General features: G+C 40.1%; 1 protein-coding gene across 1 annotated transcript in view; it reads right to left on the bottom strand.

Annotated features, from left to right (window-relative positions):
- KIAA0408 (KIAA0408 ortholog) overlaps positions 1 to 19,076 on the bottom strand; it is a 62,326-nt gene that overhangs the window by 38,518 nt on the left and 4,732 nt on the right. Inside the window, exon 4 of the mRNA XM_071807280.1 lies at positions 17,448 to 18,822. Coding sequence (XP_071663381.1) covers positions 17,448 to 18,822 — 1,375 coding nt within the window. The remainder of the gene's footprint in view (positions 1 to 17,447; positions 18,823 to 19,076) is intronic.

Raw genomic sequence — 19,076 nt, 5'->3', positions numbered from 1 at the left:
TGTTTGTATGTGTCTGGCACAATGCAGTCCAAATCTGCCCTAGTGCCTTCAAAAAGTACTTAAATAGATTTGTGTTTCTCACATTAATACACATGTCTCTTAGTATTCTGATGTTTTTAATCAATCAACCAGCATATGACTACCCTCCTGCTTTATTTTGTTTGCCCTGTTTTAAAAGGCACCTTTTCCTGAACCCTAACTTGGCAGACCACTAAATAGTCTCTGGTAATCTAAGATAACAGTTCACTTACTGAAACAAAATTATCCACTTAAACACTTCTCTAATGAAGCCAGGGATCAGAAGCACTAAATAGGATCAAGGTCTAAGCAACAGGATTCTGTGTACTGCGTTTGCATGCCTTAATTATAATCTTCTTAAAACAGGGAGAGGGTTGTGTTTTACCAAACAAGAAAGCTGGAAACTTTAGATGAGACTGTGAACCCAAAATTTCCTAACAGCATGTTTCAGAGCAGGGGCTAACCTACTTTGTATCTGTGTAGGCTGAACTTGCACCACTGCTTTTATCTTGAACTTAGGCTCCTTTCAACCATTACCTGACCCGTGGCAGGTGACTCTTTTAGGAAGAGCTAAGCAGGTTATTCCAAGGCAGGATTTAGGATCAATTTCTTTCCACCTATGGTTTGCCACTGGCAGAGGTGATAGGGCCATGGGATGCTTTGCACAGCAGGGAGATGTGCCAGGGAAGCTGCCATAGCTGAGGGCTCACATCAGGGAGCACCATCTGGCTCTCCGTGGAGCCACATCAGTGTAGCTTCCATGACAAGTGGTCTTGGCAGGGGGAACTCAGCCCCATGGTTGGTCCAGGGGCTGCTCCTGAGCAGCTGTGCTAGCCCAGCCAGTGAACTTCTTACAAACAGGACTAACTTTTACATACATATTTAAAACACATCTTTCAGCTAGATTTTTCCCTATATAGTTTTACTGTTCGTCTGACCCTGAGGAACAAAGTATTTCCACTAGTCATTGGTAAAACTCCCATGGAGTTCAAGTTAAATTTGGCTGCAGGAAGACACACGTCATTTAGTCTGTGTGATGGTTTTTAGTCTCTCATTAGCATTTGCTGCTTGTTGCTATACAAAACAAAATTACAAGTTTCTAAAAGGAAAGATTATTCTTCTGTATGTGTGTTTTCTAACCACATGAATAACAAATAGACATGGTAATTTCACTGCCTGCAAGTCAATGTCTGGAGCTTCTTGAAAATCATCTTTCAGAGGCACCATATGAACTTGCAGAGCTCACTAACTGGGACCCAGGTGCTAATTCCATGACTAAGCTGTGTTGAAGTGACTCAGAGACAACCACAAAGTGGCATTCAGTGGCTTAGCATCTTTCAGGTCAGTGGGTACTCCAGCTCTATTTCCTTGTGTGGATGTGCCCCAAGGCATCTGTTATCCATGTTAGGAATTAACTTGGTGTCGGCATAGAGAACCACAAAAAAACCTCTGCCTAGTTTGCAGCAGTGGTGAAAAGAGCTGATGTATGAATACAGAAAGAAGGGGATGGAGAACAATATGAAATATGCTATGTGTCATTTGATAATCCAGGGGGAGTTTCTTATCCAAAACACATTATTTACTTCTGCCTGTTTTGAGAGGACATTGGATGATATTGGAGGCAATGATGGAGGCAATCGGATGATATTGGAGGCAATTTCAAACCATAGTTAGAGGCAAGGTTAGAGGCAAAATTCCCCTTAAAGGATGCTTGAAAAGTTTGAGACCATTTTCTTAGGCTGATTTTAGAAGTTTGAATAAAAAGAAACAAGACTAAAATGACATAAAATGACCCAGAGAATGTGAATCAGGAAGTTGCATTCATTCTCTGTCTCATAAGAGCAGGGGGAGGAACGAAAGAAAAGCGAGTTAAAAAAAGTATATTTTCACTATGTGCACAGCTAACCTATGTTGCCATTAAAGCAGAAATGCAAGTTATGTATGCCTACAGCTTAAAGCAATTTACAGAATTGGAACAGTACAAATAAGCAGGGCCCAAATAGCAGTCTTAGTTGGTGCAGATGTAGCTGTAATGATGGATGTGAGAGGTGTGGGTTCAATTTCCTTCTCAACCCTGTAATCTCAGTTTGACCAGGGAGGGAGGAAAGACAATAGCTGGCCACATCATAATGGTTTGGAAACTCAACTCAACTCCCAGGAGAAGTCTCTGGAATTAGACAGTTCAGTGACTTTAAAAATTGAGTTTCTCTGTGCCTCTGCTCTCCAGCTACAAAGCAGGAACAATGGCATTGTACTCCATCCAAAAAATGTGAAAGGGTCAATCCATCCATGTGCACAGGTAGATATTCTTGTGACCAAGAACAGGAGAAACTGTATCTTCAGAAAAAAATTAACTCATGTTCCTACTTCTGTGGGTTTGTTGTTATTGTTGTTGTTGTTGTGTGGTTGGGTGTTGTTTTGTTTTGTTTTGTTTTCTCCTTCCCCCAAAGTACACAATACTGCTGACTGCTACTAAGGTCTGACAAGGCTTGTACTGCAGCAGCAGTCCCGCTCTTGGAGAAGGTTATTCAAGCAGTCTTGCCTGCAACTGAGCATCCCTCTCCCCTTCTGTATTCTTTAAACTTCAGTGACTGAACTTATATCCATATTTTTATTCCAGCATGGGCCTTTGATAACAAAGCATCAGAAGGGGCAGCAAAAGTGACCTCAGGGTGAATCTAGGAATCAACTGTTGTCAGCAATTTGCTGATCTTTTACTTACCTTCTATATACTCATGCAGTGCCAAAACTACAAGTCCCAGCATGCAATATCACATCTTCATCAAAATGGAATATTGGTTACATAGGAATTAAAAATCTTGGTAAAAAAAAAAAATATATATATATATATATATTTATGACTGTGTGAGCAAACATTATGCATTATGGCATTTTGTATTGCTGCCCCCTGCAAACTGTGTTTGAGGCACTTGGTATAGCAAAATTTAGAAGTCAGCAGGTTTGGTGCACCAAACAGCTACTAGATTCACACAAGAGGAGAAAAAAAGGGGATGCAGCACTTTTTGACTGCACTCTGCAGTATATACTGGTATATAAGCCACACAGCAAATATCAGAAGGTGCAGGCTGACATTATTTCTGGCCATGCTTGAATAATCAGGTCAGTCTTATTTGTTTCTGTTCCAATCTCTCCTGCAAATACTAGCTTCCTTGTTTTATTCTGGTTCATGCAGGCCCCACAACCATCTGTGGTTTGGCAGCTTCTATTGAGTTAGAAAATGTCAGCAGGAGAGGGCAGGGATGATTAAAGAGAAGAAAGAGAAACTTTTCTAGGCATTGGCTTGCCTGCCTTATCAGTGTGCTTTGTGTGAGCTTGGCTGGCAACACCTACAACTTCTTTCTTTCATTAAAACATCTGATTGTGCTAACTGTGGCTGCCCAGCACTTGATTGAAGATGTGTTTTTAACTGAGTAGAGAGCAATTAAATGTGGGAGTTGCATGGATCCAAGACTTTCATCAGGGCAGGAGAACAAAGTATTGCAGATTTGGAACCTGATGCAGTGAATCTGTTAACTCATACTGACAGTCACTGACCAAATCAGTTTTGAATCCAATATGCCTTGTATGGTAACTTCAGCAATATTTTAAGAACTTTATCCACTACCTTGATAATAGGAAGTTCTTTTGATGACAGTCTGCAAGACTATCAGCTAGCCTTTGGAGTATCCACAGTTTTCCAGAATTAGGACTAACACTCAGCAAATTTTGCCAAAGTGTAATTGGCATATATTTGTTAATTGAAAAAAAGTATTATCTTTGCGTCTGTTCAGATTTTTCTTTCATGGTTCCTTTACTTAGTACTCTCACAAATTCAATGACAGGAAATGTTAACTGAAAATTTATCTTAAACACACAGGACATGATCCAAGGTAGAAAAGACTTCTAATGATTTCAGTGGATTTCGGATTCGTTACCATTCCTTTGCACTGAAAGGGAGTTCCTGTTGTTTCTCTGCTATGTCCGCAGAGTGACTAACACAATCTAAATAGACCAATCAGTGAAAGAAAGTATTATTATAACCATTACTTTGCACATGGGGAAGGAAAGTCAAGGGCCGCAGAGCTACGTAAGTACCTCACTCGCTTCTGTAGGAATGAAGAAGCACTAGATCCCTATTTGAGAATCTCTCCCAGCGGTTTGAGCTAAGATCAGCTATGGCATGTCCTGGTAAATAAAAAGACATAAGCACAGATCTCCAAAGTCTCAGTCCCATGATCCATCTTGCTGCTGTTTCTGTTCTTTGGATTAAGCTCCTTCAGATGAACAAGAGCGGAAAACTAATAGTAAAGGTGCAGTTGCTAGACCAGAGGTGTACATACAAGGATGAACCTCTGTAGAACATACATCCATTTAAAAAAAAACAACAAACAAACAAACAAACAAAACCTTTAGATTGTGAATGTAGATTTACAGGATTACTTACCAAATGTTACCCAGTTCACTGGGTAGAACAAGCTCGACAGTTATCAAATTACTTGAGAAAGCAACCAAATCTCTATATAATTCTTTCCTTGCTAATCTACGAAAGTAACCAAAGGTGATCTGAGTCTAAGAAACAAATGGTACATTCTTCAATAAGAGATGTATATATAGCTCTGAACTACTTAATAGGTTGATATTTCATGTTAGGGGGAGGGGAGGAGAGAAAGGTCTGAGAGACTGAAGCCCCACGTGGAGAAGCAGGGTGCAAAGCTCAGGAAACAGATCTGCCTTCTTGTTTTTTCAGTATTCTAACCAGAGACCTGCAACTTACCCTTGAGCAGTCTTGTACCAATTGCTAGGGATTGATTTCTGCCCCCCACCTGGCTGTTCTGCCTTTGGCTATAACAAACCAACACATTCCCAGACTCACTGCAGCTCGCATACAGGAATACCTTATATGCTGCTTCAGCCCAGGCTAATGCATTATTGGATCTGACTGATTCTACTGGGGCAGTGGTGACAGAAAATCTGCTGTATCATGACAAGAGTGTATTAATGGCACAGTAACATAGTTGGGCTGGAGCAGCTCTTGGGGTGTGGAAATTCTGCTTAGGCTGTGGTGAGCAGTGACAGCAAGCTGAACAAGGCTGGGTCCATAGCAGGTGCCTCCTCTTACCAGCTGCTTCCCTCCTTCTGCAGGAGGCACCCACCTTCCCAGGAAGAGCTGCTGAAGTGAATCCTGCAAGTTCCTCACCCATTCCAATGCCAAATCAGCTAGGTGTTCCCTTCCCCAGCATTAGGGGAGCTGATATCAATCGGAGCATTTGGCTTGTAACATGGTGGAGGTTTCACTCTTTCCCTTGTGAAAGGGCAGTAAAAAAGTGCATAGCACATCTTATATTGCTACAGCTGCTTCTGCTCCAGTCTTCTGCTTTGTTTCCTTCGTCCTGCTTCCCTCCAGAAAATCAAGAATTTCCTGCTATTTCTTTTTCTGCTTCATTTTTCTTCACTTCAACAATAGGAATGTTAATGCTTGCTCCACAGGGCTGCAGAAAACACAGCTAGAAGATAAACATGTACCAGTACAGTGTTTTAAGATTTAACATCTCATATCTAACATGGTCTCACACTGTAAGCTGCCTGTAGGGAGATGAGTGGTCTTCGTAACCCACAAATGTATGACTTAGCTGGACCACAGTCATTTATTCTACCTTCAAACAAAGTCTAGTGATCAGAAGTTCTTGTGTGACAGCATTTAAGAATTCTGCAGATCAAGACCTGTCTGAAATGATGAAAATGGACAAATTCTCTCTCCTCTTGATCCAACTGAAAAGTGAAAGCTGTGTGTGTGATGAAAACCAAATTCTCTGTGTCTCTGCCAAATAAATAAGAAATTCAAGAATTGCATTTCCTTATTCCTGGCCTGCTGCAACTGGCCTTTTCTGTAATACTCAATTAGTCGACAGCGAGTTGAATACAGAGAGGAAAAATGAAATTCAGCTTCTCTGGATGGACATCCTTTCTAATGAAAAACTGTTTTAGTCAACAATGACTAGGTGTGTGCACATAGCATTTCAGAAAGAGTAGAAGTGAGGCTGTTTGGTTTAGTACTGGAAAAGAAATGCTGTAAGAGCAATCCTAAACTTGCTATGGGTGGCAAGAAGACCCTTCTTTTCTCCTGCCTTTCTTGATCAGTAGTAACAGCAAGGAGTTTTGGCACAAAGATGATGACTAATGACATCAGTATACACTAATTGCACAAGAGCTGATTTGAATTCAGCTCTGTCAGTTGTTGCTCTTTCAGGAAAGTCAATGCAAACCTGGGATTCCATTGGTGAACACAGGGAAGTCCTTCTAATGCTCCTCTGTACAGGAGGAAGAGACCACTCCATTTCCACATGCATCTTTGGCAAAAAGTCACCAATGCCGAAACCCAAGCAGCAAAGCTGATGTCTTCTTCTTGTTTTAGTAGAGATGTCCCAGGTGTGGCTGGAGTTTGACTTTTTTTTTTTTCCCTGTGGGTTTTTTGGTGGTTTTGTTGTTGTTCTTTTTCCTGTGGGTGTTGGGGTACATGGCTTTTACACAGTTGGTATTACAGGCTAGAGTGGAGAACACCAGTGTGAAATATTAGCATAAAATTTTGAGCTGCATGAAGTGCCTTGAGATTCATTATAGTCTCTGCACGCTAATAATACTTACACATGCCTGTAAAATTTGAAGTTTATCTCTGAAGTCATTCAAAATTCTAAATCTGTGGGAGGTACCAGAACTAGCAGATTAATTTGAGATTTGCTTCTGGATTTCAGGGTGGTTCAAGCAGCTAAACCAAAGGTCTGAATTTGGAGACTCAGTTCCTCTCCAACTTTTGACGAATTCTGGTCAGACGCAGTTTACATTTGACCCCTGTGTGCCAAGTGAATGGATTGAATCCAATCATTCTGAATTTGGGAAATGTTCAATCTTATTCAAAGTCCTTTCTCTATAGCCTGTCTTTCTCCAAATCACAGGAAAATGTAGGTAGGGAAAAATATGAATATACTCAAACTGGCCATGTAAAGAAGCTGCAAACCTATAATGTCTGAACAGAATAGCATGAGGAGGAATTAAGACTGCTTTAGCTGAAATGAATGATAAACGACTTGAACTCCCTACCCTAAAATGTCTCAACATTTCCTTTCACTATGATTTTGGTCGGGATCCCAAGTCCAGCGTAACACCACTGTTCGTTCCAGTTAAGCTAAGACTGACTGTAACTGTGTATAGGTGACAGAGATGGTGCCTTTAGCATTACATCAGCCTCATTCTCCAAGACATATTTAAATGTGTATCTCCTATGAAACACAACAGTCTGGACCAAAAGACATATGGGCTGACACTGAATGGCATCCTAGGATAAACAGAATAATAGATAACTACTCATAGGAGGCTGTACAATACTTACATCACCAGACTGCTGTTATCTTCATTTCTGAATGTTGCAAATTACTTTCATCATCCACTTTCCACTCACTACAACAGAAACAAGTTGGTATATGTCCCAGAGCCAAGCTTAAAGAGACAGTTCAGTTCTAAAAACCCTGGTGGGCTGACTTCAGATCACTTTGACTGGATATTTTTAAACAGTTTTAAATTCTCCTTGGACTTTTGTACATCTAGTTCAGTTTTTGGCTAACTTCCAACAGAGAATGAGGAATTCTTCACTTTCTGTCCAAACTGCTGTGAAATTTTGCTGTAAAATGAATTAAAATTGCAGAAACCCATCCAACCAAGAGGTAGTTGAGATGGAGACAGACTCCAGCACAGAAGAGGCAAAAGCTTTCTCCACACTACAAAAAAGAACCGAAAAAACAAAACCACAAAAAACAGCCAACCAAACAAAAAAGACAACAAACAAACCAAAATACCAGAAAACTATTCAGCCCCAAACTGGCTGCTTTAGCCCTTACTGGAGAAAAACCACAAAAAACGTTTTTCTCTGGCTTCTCAGAGCTGGTCCGTGGAAACATCATGTGTTTTGCAGGTCTGGAGGCCTGCAGAAGAGACACCGGAGTGAAGAGAAGCTTCCAGGCAGCTATTTTTACCAGGCCTATTTGTCTTCTCCTTGGGTGGTTGAATCTTCACCTCCCAACGGAAGGAGGGAAGGAAGAAGTAAAACTACAGAAAGGAGAAATGGAAATTCAGCTTCTCCACATGGACAATACTGCTTAATCTGTAGTTGTCAGTCTCATATACATGTACTGGGAGATCAGTAACAGTCATTTTGTAGGGCCCAAGCTACAGGATTTTTCTGATTATCTCTATTTCCACCTTTTTTTTTTTCCTCCTCCAGTACAAGAGGCAAAATCAGGATCAGAGCTGTAAGGTATGCTTACAACATAAGGAAGGAAAAGGTGACATGCATAAGCACATTTGGTTTAATTAAAAAAAAAAATATATATATATACGATTGCATTTACTTATATGAAAATAGGCTTTCAAAAAGTGCTGTATCCCATTAAGCTGCATTCTGGTTTTAATGTAAATCATTTCAGTACCATTCTTTGAGAAGAGTCTGTTTACATACAGTATTAGACATAGTTTATCTGTATGTATTACTTATCTAACTGTGGTACTCATATATGCAGTAAACGCTGTCTTACAGAAAAAACAGCTACACAGGACACTGTGGGACTTCCTGGGAGAGAAGTTGCTAAGATGTGTCAATGTGTCATATATATATGTATATATGTGTATATGTATATATACATTTACAGAAGAGATGTGACAGTGTATGAGCCAGCTTGTGAACATCTTACCTCCTTTGGCAGGCATTTTCTTCTCTGAGCAGACATTCTGGGTTCAGAACTCCCTGTGTAACTTCTTACCAGCAATAGCTTTGGTAGTTTGGGTAACTCAGCTGCCTTCAAGTGATTTTGAAAAAAAGAAAATCCCAAACTCCCCAAACAATCAGAATATCTCTGTGGAAACTAGGATTCCACAAAGAAACAAGCAGACCATAGGTGCACATGTAACCATTTGTGGTGTGCTTCCATCAATAATTTCTTAAGCAGCAATGTATCATATATAGTACCAGCATAACCAATCTGCTGCTGATATCTTGTGATACAGAAATGATACAGAAGTAAACCAGTCTGATTTTCTGTGTCACCATGCCAGCTCTCAGTGTCATGTTTGCAGAACTCACATAGGAGTGCAATTTTCTTTAACAAAAAGTCCTTTTCTACAGTGAATATGACTTGGTGATGCCAGAAATTCTTCCAACTGCAGTAAACTACTTTAGGAAAACTGGAGGGCCACTGGAAAACTACTTTGCAGGGATGTCTGCCACAGGCAGTTGTATACCTCCAGTTGGAAAGGCAATCAAAACCTCAACATTAAGATCCCTGTGACACATTAGCAAGTTAGTAGAAGTCTATGCATACACTGAGACTGAATATTAAAGAACATCTGGCTTTTCTGGTGTGACTAGTCAAGGGATTTTTTCTCACCCATTAATATCAGCCAGTACAGCTTGTCTACCTGTATTATTGCCTTAGACACATCTGTATGATGAGTACTCTCTTCCCCACAATTCATATTGGGATCACATCTGCCCTGTAGCAAAAGGAAACATAATCTCATGCAATAGAGCAGTATATTTGGGGTTCACACATTAGACAAACTGATTTAAAAGTGTAAGATGTATGGGCTTACCCTTACAGTGTCATTTTTCAATGCATCTTGCCCATACACACAAACATACACTGCTAGAAAGAGTCAAACCCTGGACCCTGAAACAGAAACATTGTAGACTGTGGTTACCAGAGAAAATGTGTAAAACATCAGCCCCTGGATGGGCACTAGGAAAAGGATAAGAATAAACACTAATTGGTATATTGCACTCAATTTTTCCTCCTGCCACTTTCCCCTCAAAAGCAGTATGGTATTTAACACTATGTGAAATGGATCTGATCCAAATTCAGGAGATATACCACCCTAGGACACCCTACTCTTTGTTCCCCACATGTCCCTAGAGAAGGGCATCTCTCTCCAAAAGAGCATAACACTATTTTTTGTGCCAGTGTGGTAAAAAACATCCTGTACTGAGGATGGAAATTGCTTGTAGTCTAGTCATGCTGCCTGGTACAATCAGTGGAGCTGAGGTAGAGTGTGGCTCTTGTACTGAAGCACAAGGTTGGTTCACATTTATCTTCCAGGAATCTCCCTGTTTCAGCAGCCTGACAGAGTGTGCCCTTGTGCAGTGCTGGGAATCCAGCGTGGGTGGAAGACACATGTTGCGCATTCCACAATGCTCATGCTGTGAGCACCATCATGGACCTGCTGATAAAACCACCTGCTGCCACAGAAAGGAATAACAAATGAAACTCGAGCATTCTTCAATAACCACCACACCATCAAATATGGGAAGTGGAAGGACTGGTGTTAGTCTTGCATTACTAACCTCAGCCCGTCAGTACTTCTTGCTATTACAGGCTCACAGAGCAGGGAAATTGTACATGCTGATTGAAAAAAGACAGGACATTACTGGAAGGTTCAGGTGGTATGAAATAAGCAGCAGAGGGATCTTCCATTAGAAGCAAAGAACTGGCCACAACATTTACTAAAAGTGTTGCACCCTCCTCTTGTTCTTTTTTCTTTCTGATTTTTATTTGCAGACTTTCACTTTGATCATATTGAGAGTTTGATTTCTCTTACCCCATAGAAATTCTGATACAATTATTTTTAGAGTAACATAGTTAGCAAGGCACCCTTAGGTAAGAGCTCCCATAGCTGCACAGCAACTGTATCAACCATACACATCAGAAACATGTTTCTGCTGATGCAAGTACTTTGCAAAACAGAAAGGTGAGAGGGAGAGTGATAGGACCAAACCTCAAAAGCAGATTAATCATAGTTTCAAAGAACAAGAGCGCAAGTTTTGTATAATGTATGCCACTAACAGTTGATGAAGAAAGTGCATTTTCAGTGATGCAAAACAATAGATCACAATCTAATATATTTGCGAATGGAAATAGTAGTATCAGCACTTTTTAGAATAGGCTGTCCAAAAAATATCTTGACTGCGGTACAAATAGAAAGTCCTATGGTATGGCATATACATATAGACCAATGGCAATAAATCACATAAAAATATGCATCCACTGGAAACTGAGGAGGGGTGAAAAGGCCAGAAGCAACAAGGGGCTTTGATTTAGTGTGTTTAGAGCAAACGCATTGTGCCTTCCAGTTTAAAGACCATGTCTGCAACCAAAGACACCATTACAGATTAGTCCAATAGAGAATATCAGCATTGTAATGGCTAGAGTTGTATATTACAGATCTTAAAGCCAAAGAAGTTATTTGCATAGCAGCACTGTGAGAATTGCATAAGTTTTTGCATGCTAGGAAATTTAGACTTGGTCCAGAAATAACAAAACTCTAAGGGAAATAGCCTGCCTGCTGGGGTGCTGTAGATCTTTGCTAAAATGCTGTTGAAGCCATTTGGATGCAAAATCCCTATTTACAGAAACATTTTTTAAAATAGACAACTAGAGAAATAAATCAGTACTCTGAATGCTCTGGAAAATTATATTACATTGTTTGCCAATTCTTTGCTATATATAGCAGCTAACTCCCTTACACTATGTGTAGTAGTGAAAGATAATTGTGTTGCTGCTGAAGAACAAACAAACTTCGTCGCTTCAGTTACATTTTAAAGATACGTAAGAAGTCAATGAAAAACACTGGAAAGATAAAGCATGTAGTGGAAATGTACTGAGTTTGAGGAATGATATCCAGAGGTTTTAAAGTAATTTTTTTCCCTTTACTCCTTCTGTCTCTGGCAGAGGCTCTGAGTCAGGCTGGTTTTCCAGCCTTCAGGTGGCCCGCTCTGTTGCATTTGTAGATAAGGCCCAACTGACTCTTTTCTATGGTTTTTACCCTGCCACACTCAACCCTTAAAAGGCCTCAGGGAAAGGTTATGGCTCCATCTCCCAGCATGAGAGAGAATGATGCTTTCTGTCAAGTGAGTACCAGCCAGCTGATTCCTAGCGAACAACCCCATTTCAATGAGCAGCTGACTCTGTGTGTGCCAGGAGTTTGAAAACTCCCCACTGTATTTATTTCAGTATTAAAGTCCAAACATGCAATAAAGAGAGTCTTCAACTGGTTCAGAGCACAGTTAAGAAGAGCCTATATCTGCATTAAGAATTTAGACAGCATGTGGAAGAATAATATTAAAAATCTATTTTAAAAACAGGCTTACAAAAATCACCACTTCCATAGGTGACTCTAGAATTAATAGAAAGGTCAAGTTATACTTAGATTATTTGTAGTTCTTACGTGTGTATGTGTGAGAGTGAGCGTGTGTATAGAGACTCCTGTTTCAGAGCTTCCAAGGCAACTCTGTTTCCTTGTCAGAGATAACATGGGAGGAACCTGAAAGTCCAACAGAGCTCTTCCTCCTATAGCAAATAAGTGCAATAAAGCCATTTCTATGACTCAGTAATCACAGTTCCGGCAGCTAAAAAAGCTACCGCAGTGCACTGGCCCTGTTCCAGGTGCAGCTGAAGAGAATATTTAAACAGTGTTAGTGGCAACTTTCTAAAACTGGTATGTCTAACTAGCCACCTACAGACCAAAATCATCAGTTTTGATACTTTGGGGCATCAGAACCAATGTCTGTAATTAGATGGACACAGAAAATCTCGACAAAATGGCCTTGTCCTTGACCTATTAGTTTATTTCAAAAACCTTCTGTTCATTAAACTTACATACATCAGGGAATGTTGTAGGTATTTGATCCTTCCTCTGTTATTCAACAATGTGATATCCATCAAAGGTGATCAAAGAAACTGAAGGGAACTAAAGAAACACCTTCACTGACTAACGAAGGGAAACACTTTAATTGTTACATACTTCAAACAGAAGTGCACCACCATTTTTTTTAGAGCAAAACTTCTTAACTTACCATAAAGGCAATTTGAAGAAGTTTTGTTGCAGTCAACACTGACTGAAATTAAGAACCGTTTTTTACAATTCTCTCATATTACCCTTTCCTCAGCCTTAGGCATTTAAAGCTGCTCAGCTACTTAGGCATTTAAAAGGTCAATTTGGAAGGCATTTTGGTTTGCTAATTGCCACAGTAAGCTAGAATCTTAAGCCATGTTCCAAATCCACTATGAATCATCCCTAATTTTTCTAGTTCTAAGGAAGTTAATGGAGTGCAATCTCTAAATTGGGGCAAACAGGCTAATTTATATTACTCTTGATTTTTCAGTCAAGCACACAGATTTTTTCTCTATCCAAGCTTCAAGATTTTCTGTCCTCGTATCTTTTCTAGTAAGAACTTTGCAATAATGTCTGAGTAAATTTTGATGAACTGTTGATCTGTTTGAAGCCTCCATATATTGGTATGTGCAACGACTCATGTCTGGAAAGGACCAGAAGTCTAGATTGGGCAAATTATGCAGAGCATGTTTTTGCCATGCAGGCAGCCACAATTGTGTGATAAGTTTGGATTTATAGCTCCAGTGCCCACTAGCTCTGAAACTGCTATGCCTGAGCAGTTACTGGTACTATCATACAGGCTATATTGCTCAGAACATACGGCCTCCTGTTTTCCCTCTCTGCAAAACCAAAGTTGTGCAGAGGAAAGAAGAATAAGGCCCTAAAGGAAGGGAAAAGGCATGGATTCTCAACATGACTGGAGTAGGACAACAGATCACTATCAAATTAAGCACAACTAGTTTTGCCTATATTGCCATACATACAATTCACTAGGACAAAAGCCTACACTCTGTCCGAAATCCTTTTTACATTCACATAGGAAGATGTGCACATTAATGGATCCTGGGATGATTTCTGAAATTCCTTGGAACCCACCAGGTTTCTCCAGGAGAAGAAGAAAAGTTGCAAGACAAGGTCAGGCTGATGTTGAAGAGGTGCCTCTTTACTCCTTTTAACCTAGACATGCTGTTTAAAGGTAACATGTGTCATCATTATCGCGCTACGCATCCGGCAACAGCCTAGAAAAGGGTGCAAAAATTCCAGGATGAAGGACACTGTCTTTCCGAAGGTTCAGCAAGAGTCTGGGTAGCATCCATATTTCTTTCATGCTGCGGGAAGAAACAAGCCAGGCTCTGTGCACATCATTCAGATGGCCCACAATAGCAAGTCAGGTGGTGGCAGAAACATACTTCCAACGCCATGTGTCTAGGATTTTGGGCACCATTGTGATCATACCTCGATGCAATTTTTCCATACTAGATGCAGCTTGTTGCTAGAGTGCAAGTAAACTTCGCAACTGACTGCCACGAGTCAGTCCGGGAGCAGTAAGTGAGTAAGTAGCTCAGGCACTCTATAGTCTAGGAGAAGAGTAAAAAAGGAGTGTGGCTGCAGCCCTGGGAACAACAGTCCTTGTTCTCCTGCCTTGGGTGAAAATAAACAAGTCCATTGTTATCTGCCTTTGCCAAACCTCAAAGTTATAATGCTAGAAGGAAAAATAAGTTTTACAGAATTGAGCGTATACAACCCTTTTCTTCCCTTCATAAATTGTATGTTACTCTAGTTGAAACTACCGAAGTGTTTACAGTATGCTATATATATAATGGCACATTTAAGCTTTTCAAAGGGATTGGAACATTTTGGGAATGTCTCTGGTGCTGAAAAAGGCTAATGTATTACAAATTGTACAATATTTTAATTCAGAAAAAATATGTTTGGGTATTTTGACCTAACATCATAAGGGTTAGGAAACTGAACGAGGATGTCATGAAGCATGACTGATGAATCAGTCGAGCTAGTCTGCTTCAGATACATATTGTGCAAGGCATCATCGCTGCAATCAGTCACAAAAATGCAATATTTAGTTTTTGTTCATTAAATACTACACCTGTGAACCTATGTAAAAGATATACAAAATATAAATGTCATCAGGACTGTATATTTCAAACTTTTTAAAATAAACACAAAGTATATATAGGTAGGCATATAGGTTGTAATTTCAATGTCAACACTAGCACAGTTTGTCTCTTCTAAATACAGACCTGTATACTTCCTAGTCCAACACATGCACCTACGAACACATGATCATGCATACAGCTTTACGTTCTGCTGTTTGCAGAAGAGTCAGAATATACAGCACTATACATTGTTTCAACTCAAAATTGATTGGCAAATTAAGGAAGATGCCATTCAAAAGAAATTCCATGTGAACTATTACCAAAAAAACAGAGAAAACCAGGGGTATCATTATTTCATCTCAATAAAAACACTGAAGACCTTGGTGATGATTCAAAACGCTTTGTCCGACAGGTGGTAGGGGTCACTCTTGGGTAAGACACAACAGTGTAGAACTGGTTGCTCTACCACATACCCAACACAGTTACAATGAAACGTAGAGCTTTCACACCACCATCCAACCCAACTCTGGGTTCAGATGCCTGAGGTCTCTGACCGAAAGGAGACAGAGCAGTTGTACGCCGTTCTTCTCACAGCTGGCGGTGCTGATGGTGACCTGGATGCCCATCTGGAAGGTAAGCGTCGATTCGCTGGCCGAGCAGGCCGGGAGAAACCCTTCCCACTTGAACATTTAGCTGGCACAGATATCTAGAACACAAAGGCAATTCCTTGCTTTAACAAGTGATGGCTTTTGTGAAATGCAGCAGGAATGCAGGAAGACATTTGGGGTGACCTCAGAACAGGTGGTCTGAAGCTATTAAAAGGAGCACAGTAATGTGCAGAATGTGGGAGAACAGCTATTTCTATGTATAGGGATTCTCCCATCAGTTGTGGTTTAAAATATATAGAGACAAGTGTCAGACACAAGGAAAGGTACAAAGTGTTAATGCAAGCCAAAACTGACATTCACTTCTCATTTCTCTCCAGTTTTGGAAGTTTTGTGAGCTAACTTTGTTTACTGTTCCATACGTAGAACTCAGAATATCATCATACTTTACTGGAGTATGACATTCATACTTTTTGTGTATTTTTTGATAGATCCTATTTCAGCAGTCACATCTTGCTATGAACTCTGTTTTTGTTAGTGCAACGTGGAGCTGTTTACACTTGGTAACTAATTCAGAATGGTTGTGTATTCATGCAGTGTCATATACACAGGAAAACCAACAGATTTTAATTGTGGCTACAGTGGAGTAAACTGGAAATAATTAAAATAAACCAAATGCCTCATGCCAACTGTAGTTCTTTACGTCATTGTGACATGAATGCTGCTGGACCTAAAATGGTTTTCCTTTATCAGGCAGTATTCCACGCTCAGTTTGTACAGATAGAAATGACAATATAAAGGGTGAGCCTATGAAGAAAATCCAGTTGGCTTAGTAAAGTTATTTTGGACTTACATATATGTAAATTCAGTCATTATCTGGTCATTATTTTTTGTCTACGTATTTATTGATAAAAATTCGTTTTCCTATCAAACATTCACTGGATGAAAAAGAAATCAGAAATTTCATGGTTTTTCTTGCTACACTGTAGTGAAGATGTTTCAGCTAAGCAAGATATTGCGTCACTGCAAGGCTGTCAGTAAGACATGCAGAAGAAAATCTGCATGGTCGGATTCTCAGCTGTTTAAATCCACATAGCTCCACTGCAGTCTATCAGTTTGTGACAGTTTAAGGCATACCAGCTGACAGGCTGAACTGATGTAAGTTCCTCAGCTCTGAATACATTTGCCTTCGCTTTTCTGAGATGCTAAGGTGCATGTCTCTTTGTGTTCATTGGCCAAGGAGCTCTTCAGGAAAACTGATTTTTTTTTTCTTTGTGGCTTTTTACAGAACCTGCAACTTATAGTATATTTTCAAAAACATCTGTTTCTCTTTTCATTAAGAAAAATGTTGGCAAAGGTAATATTTCTAAACTTCTGCAAATAAAATTCAGCCAAATACAAATTAATCAGTTATGCCATATTCTTCTGTTTCTGTGAGCCTATGTTTGAATACCTAGGACAAGCCTGAAACTGAGACATGAGTAAGAGAAGGTCACTTTATTACTGAAAACTTTCTGGAGCTATAATACCCTTTTTCATAGGCACTTCCAAGGAAATCTTGAACCAAACAGCACTCAGGACACTGAAGGATGCTTATCTAAGCCCTCTAGGATTTTGACAAGGCTGAGTATGCTTAAGCCTTTTGGGAAGGCTTAATAAATGGCTTGTCAACTAAAGGAAGGAGGGAGTGAGTTAAAACCTGATTGTAGTTTTCTCTAGTTCGATGCTTGAATAACTGCACTGCAGTTAAAATCTAGATTCACACAACCGCAGCAGAGATCTGGCACACATCTTCACCAGTCATGATTACTAATGTGCTTCTGCCCACCCACAACACTGTTATCTTCTAACGAAATACTCCTGATTTTTCCAGACCCTGGCTTAAAGTGTCTATTTTAATATAATTGTTTACAATATCACATTAGCCTGCCTCTTTTCAGAATGCGAAGCTTGGTACAAAATTGAATGATTTTGCTCTTGCCATTCTTATGAACCTTACCTCTGGTAACTTTTGCCTCTCTTTTCCTTGCTTGAGTTGCTGCCCAATATGCCTGGCTGAATTCCTTGGAAATTCTTGCTTTCCTTGCTCAATCTGGAGCATTTCTAAATACTGACTCAATGTCTCACAACCCCCATTAGCGAATTCAGAATTTGCCCGTGTCCACTTATCTTTGCAGCACTTTGAATTACATGGAGAAGTCACTGTTGATTTTTCGTAGTTTTTCAAAAGCTTTTCAACAACACCATAGTTCGACCTTGAGTCAGCTGAACGTGGGCGACCGGATAAATTACTTGGTCGCCAGTCATGCTCGTGAAGCATGTACCTATAACCACTAGTATTTGGAAGTCCATTTATTTGCTTCTGCTGCCCTGCTATTGTGACAGCTTTGCTGGAGTTGCTAGTTTCTTGTTCCTTTGCTGCACAGAATTTGGGATTTGAAACACAAGATGTATTTACAGTTTCTGTCCTGCTAATAGCAGAGTCACACAGTGGGCCACAGGGTTTGTGGTCTTCTGGTGCTGCTCGAGGCACCTGGTTATCTTGCAAAGCATTGTTACGTTTATCTGTGTGAAATACAGTCCTGTTAAACTCATCAATCTTTGCTGCTAAAGTTTCATTTCTTTGAGTCTTTTCCAAAGTATACCTAGAGTTTCCCAAAAGATCTTTGTGCAGGGTAGCAGGGGCATAAAAGTCATTACTGTAATAAGGACTGCTGTGAGACTTGGGATTTTGTTTCTGGTGCAACTTGTTGCTTTGGGCCATATTTCCATCGGAACAACTCTTTTGGGGTGACAGTGGGGAAGGTTCACTTTTACCATCTTTTCCAAGTTTGCCCACATCATATGCCCACGTGTTGTGGCAGAAACTTGATGGTACATTGCACTCATTTTTGGTTACAGGTATTGCAGAAGTTACCATCCCAGGACCTTCCACAGCCTGCCCTTCATTTACACAGGCTGCTGCAGTTTCATTCTGGTTTATAGGTGAAGGATTCATCGGTTTCCTTCCACTCCTACAGTCCTGAGCCTTGCAATTGCTTTTGATGCCTAGATCTCTTATTGGTGCTTCAGAAAGCTGAACAACTGCAGAAAGTGAGTTTGTTAGATGACGAGAAGTGCTCCGTGGAGGAACTGGTGGAGCTTCTTTATTTTGCCAAGGTCTGAAGTCTGATCCTCTGTCACCAGTAAGAGCACCATAAGATATGTCTTTCAAAGCCTTGGTGGAGCTCATCAGATTCTTCCTATTGTTATGGTCCTCTGTTTCAAAATCCATTGAAGTCTGTGATTCATTGCTGGGCACATGGTTCATCTCAGGCAGAATAACTGTAGTTTGGGTTTCCTCAGATTTCCCCAGGAAAGGAAGTGATTTCATTCTGGAAATGAGAGGTATTTTAGGGATGAACAATAAGGGTATTTCTCCAGAGGACCTCAGCATGGATTCATTCTCCCCATGAGCAGGTGTTTTAATACCATCTGCTTAAAAGGACTTGGGAGCAGTCTTGTTGCAGCTGATACACCAAACATATTTGAAACATACATGAAGAATTTGAAGAAAGCTCAGTAAAGGAAGTAGTATCTCTTATTCCTTTCCCTTGCCACTAAAATTCTGAGGTTTTGTAGATGGTTG

The sequence above is a fragment of the Patagioenas fasciata genome, chromosome 3 (assembly GCF_037038585.1).
Source record: "Patagioenas fasciata isolate bPatFas1 chromosome 3, bPatFas1.hap1, whole genome shotgun sequence".
In the NCBI taxonomy this organism is placed as follows: Eukaryota; Metazoa; Chordata; class Aves; order Columbiformes; family Columbidae; genus Patagioenas; species Patagioenas fasciata.
Note: the sequence above shows the minus strand (reverse complement) of the source record. Positions and strands in the feature narration are given on the sequence as shown.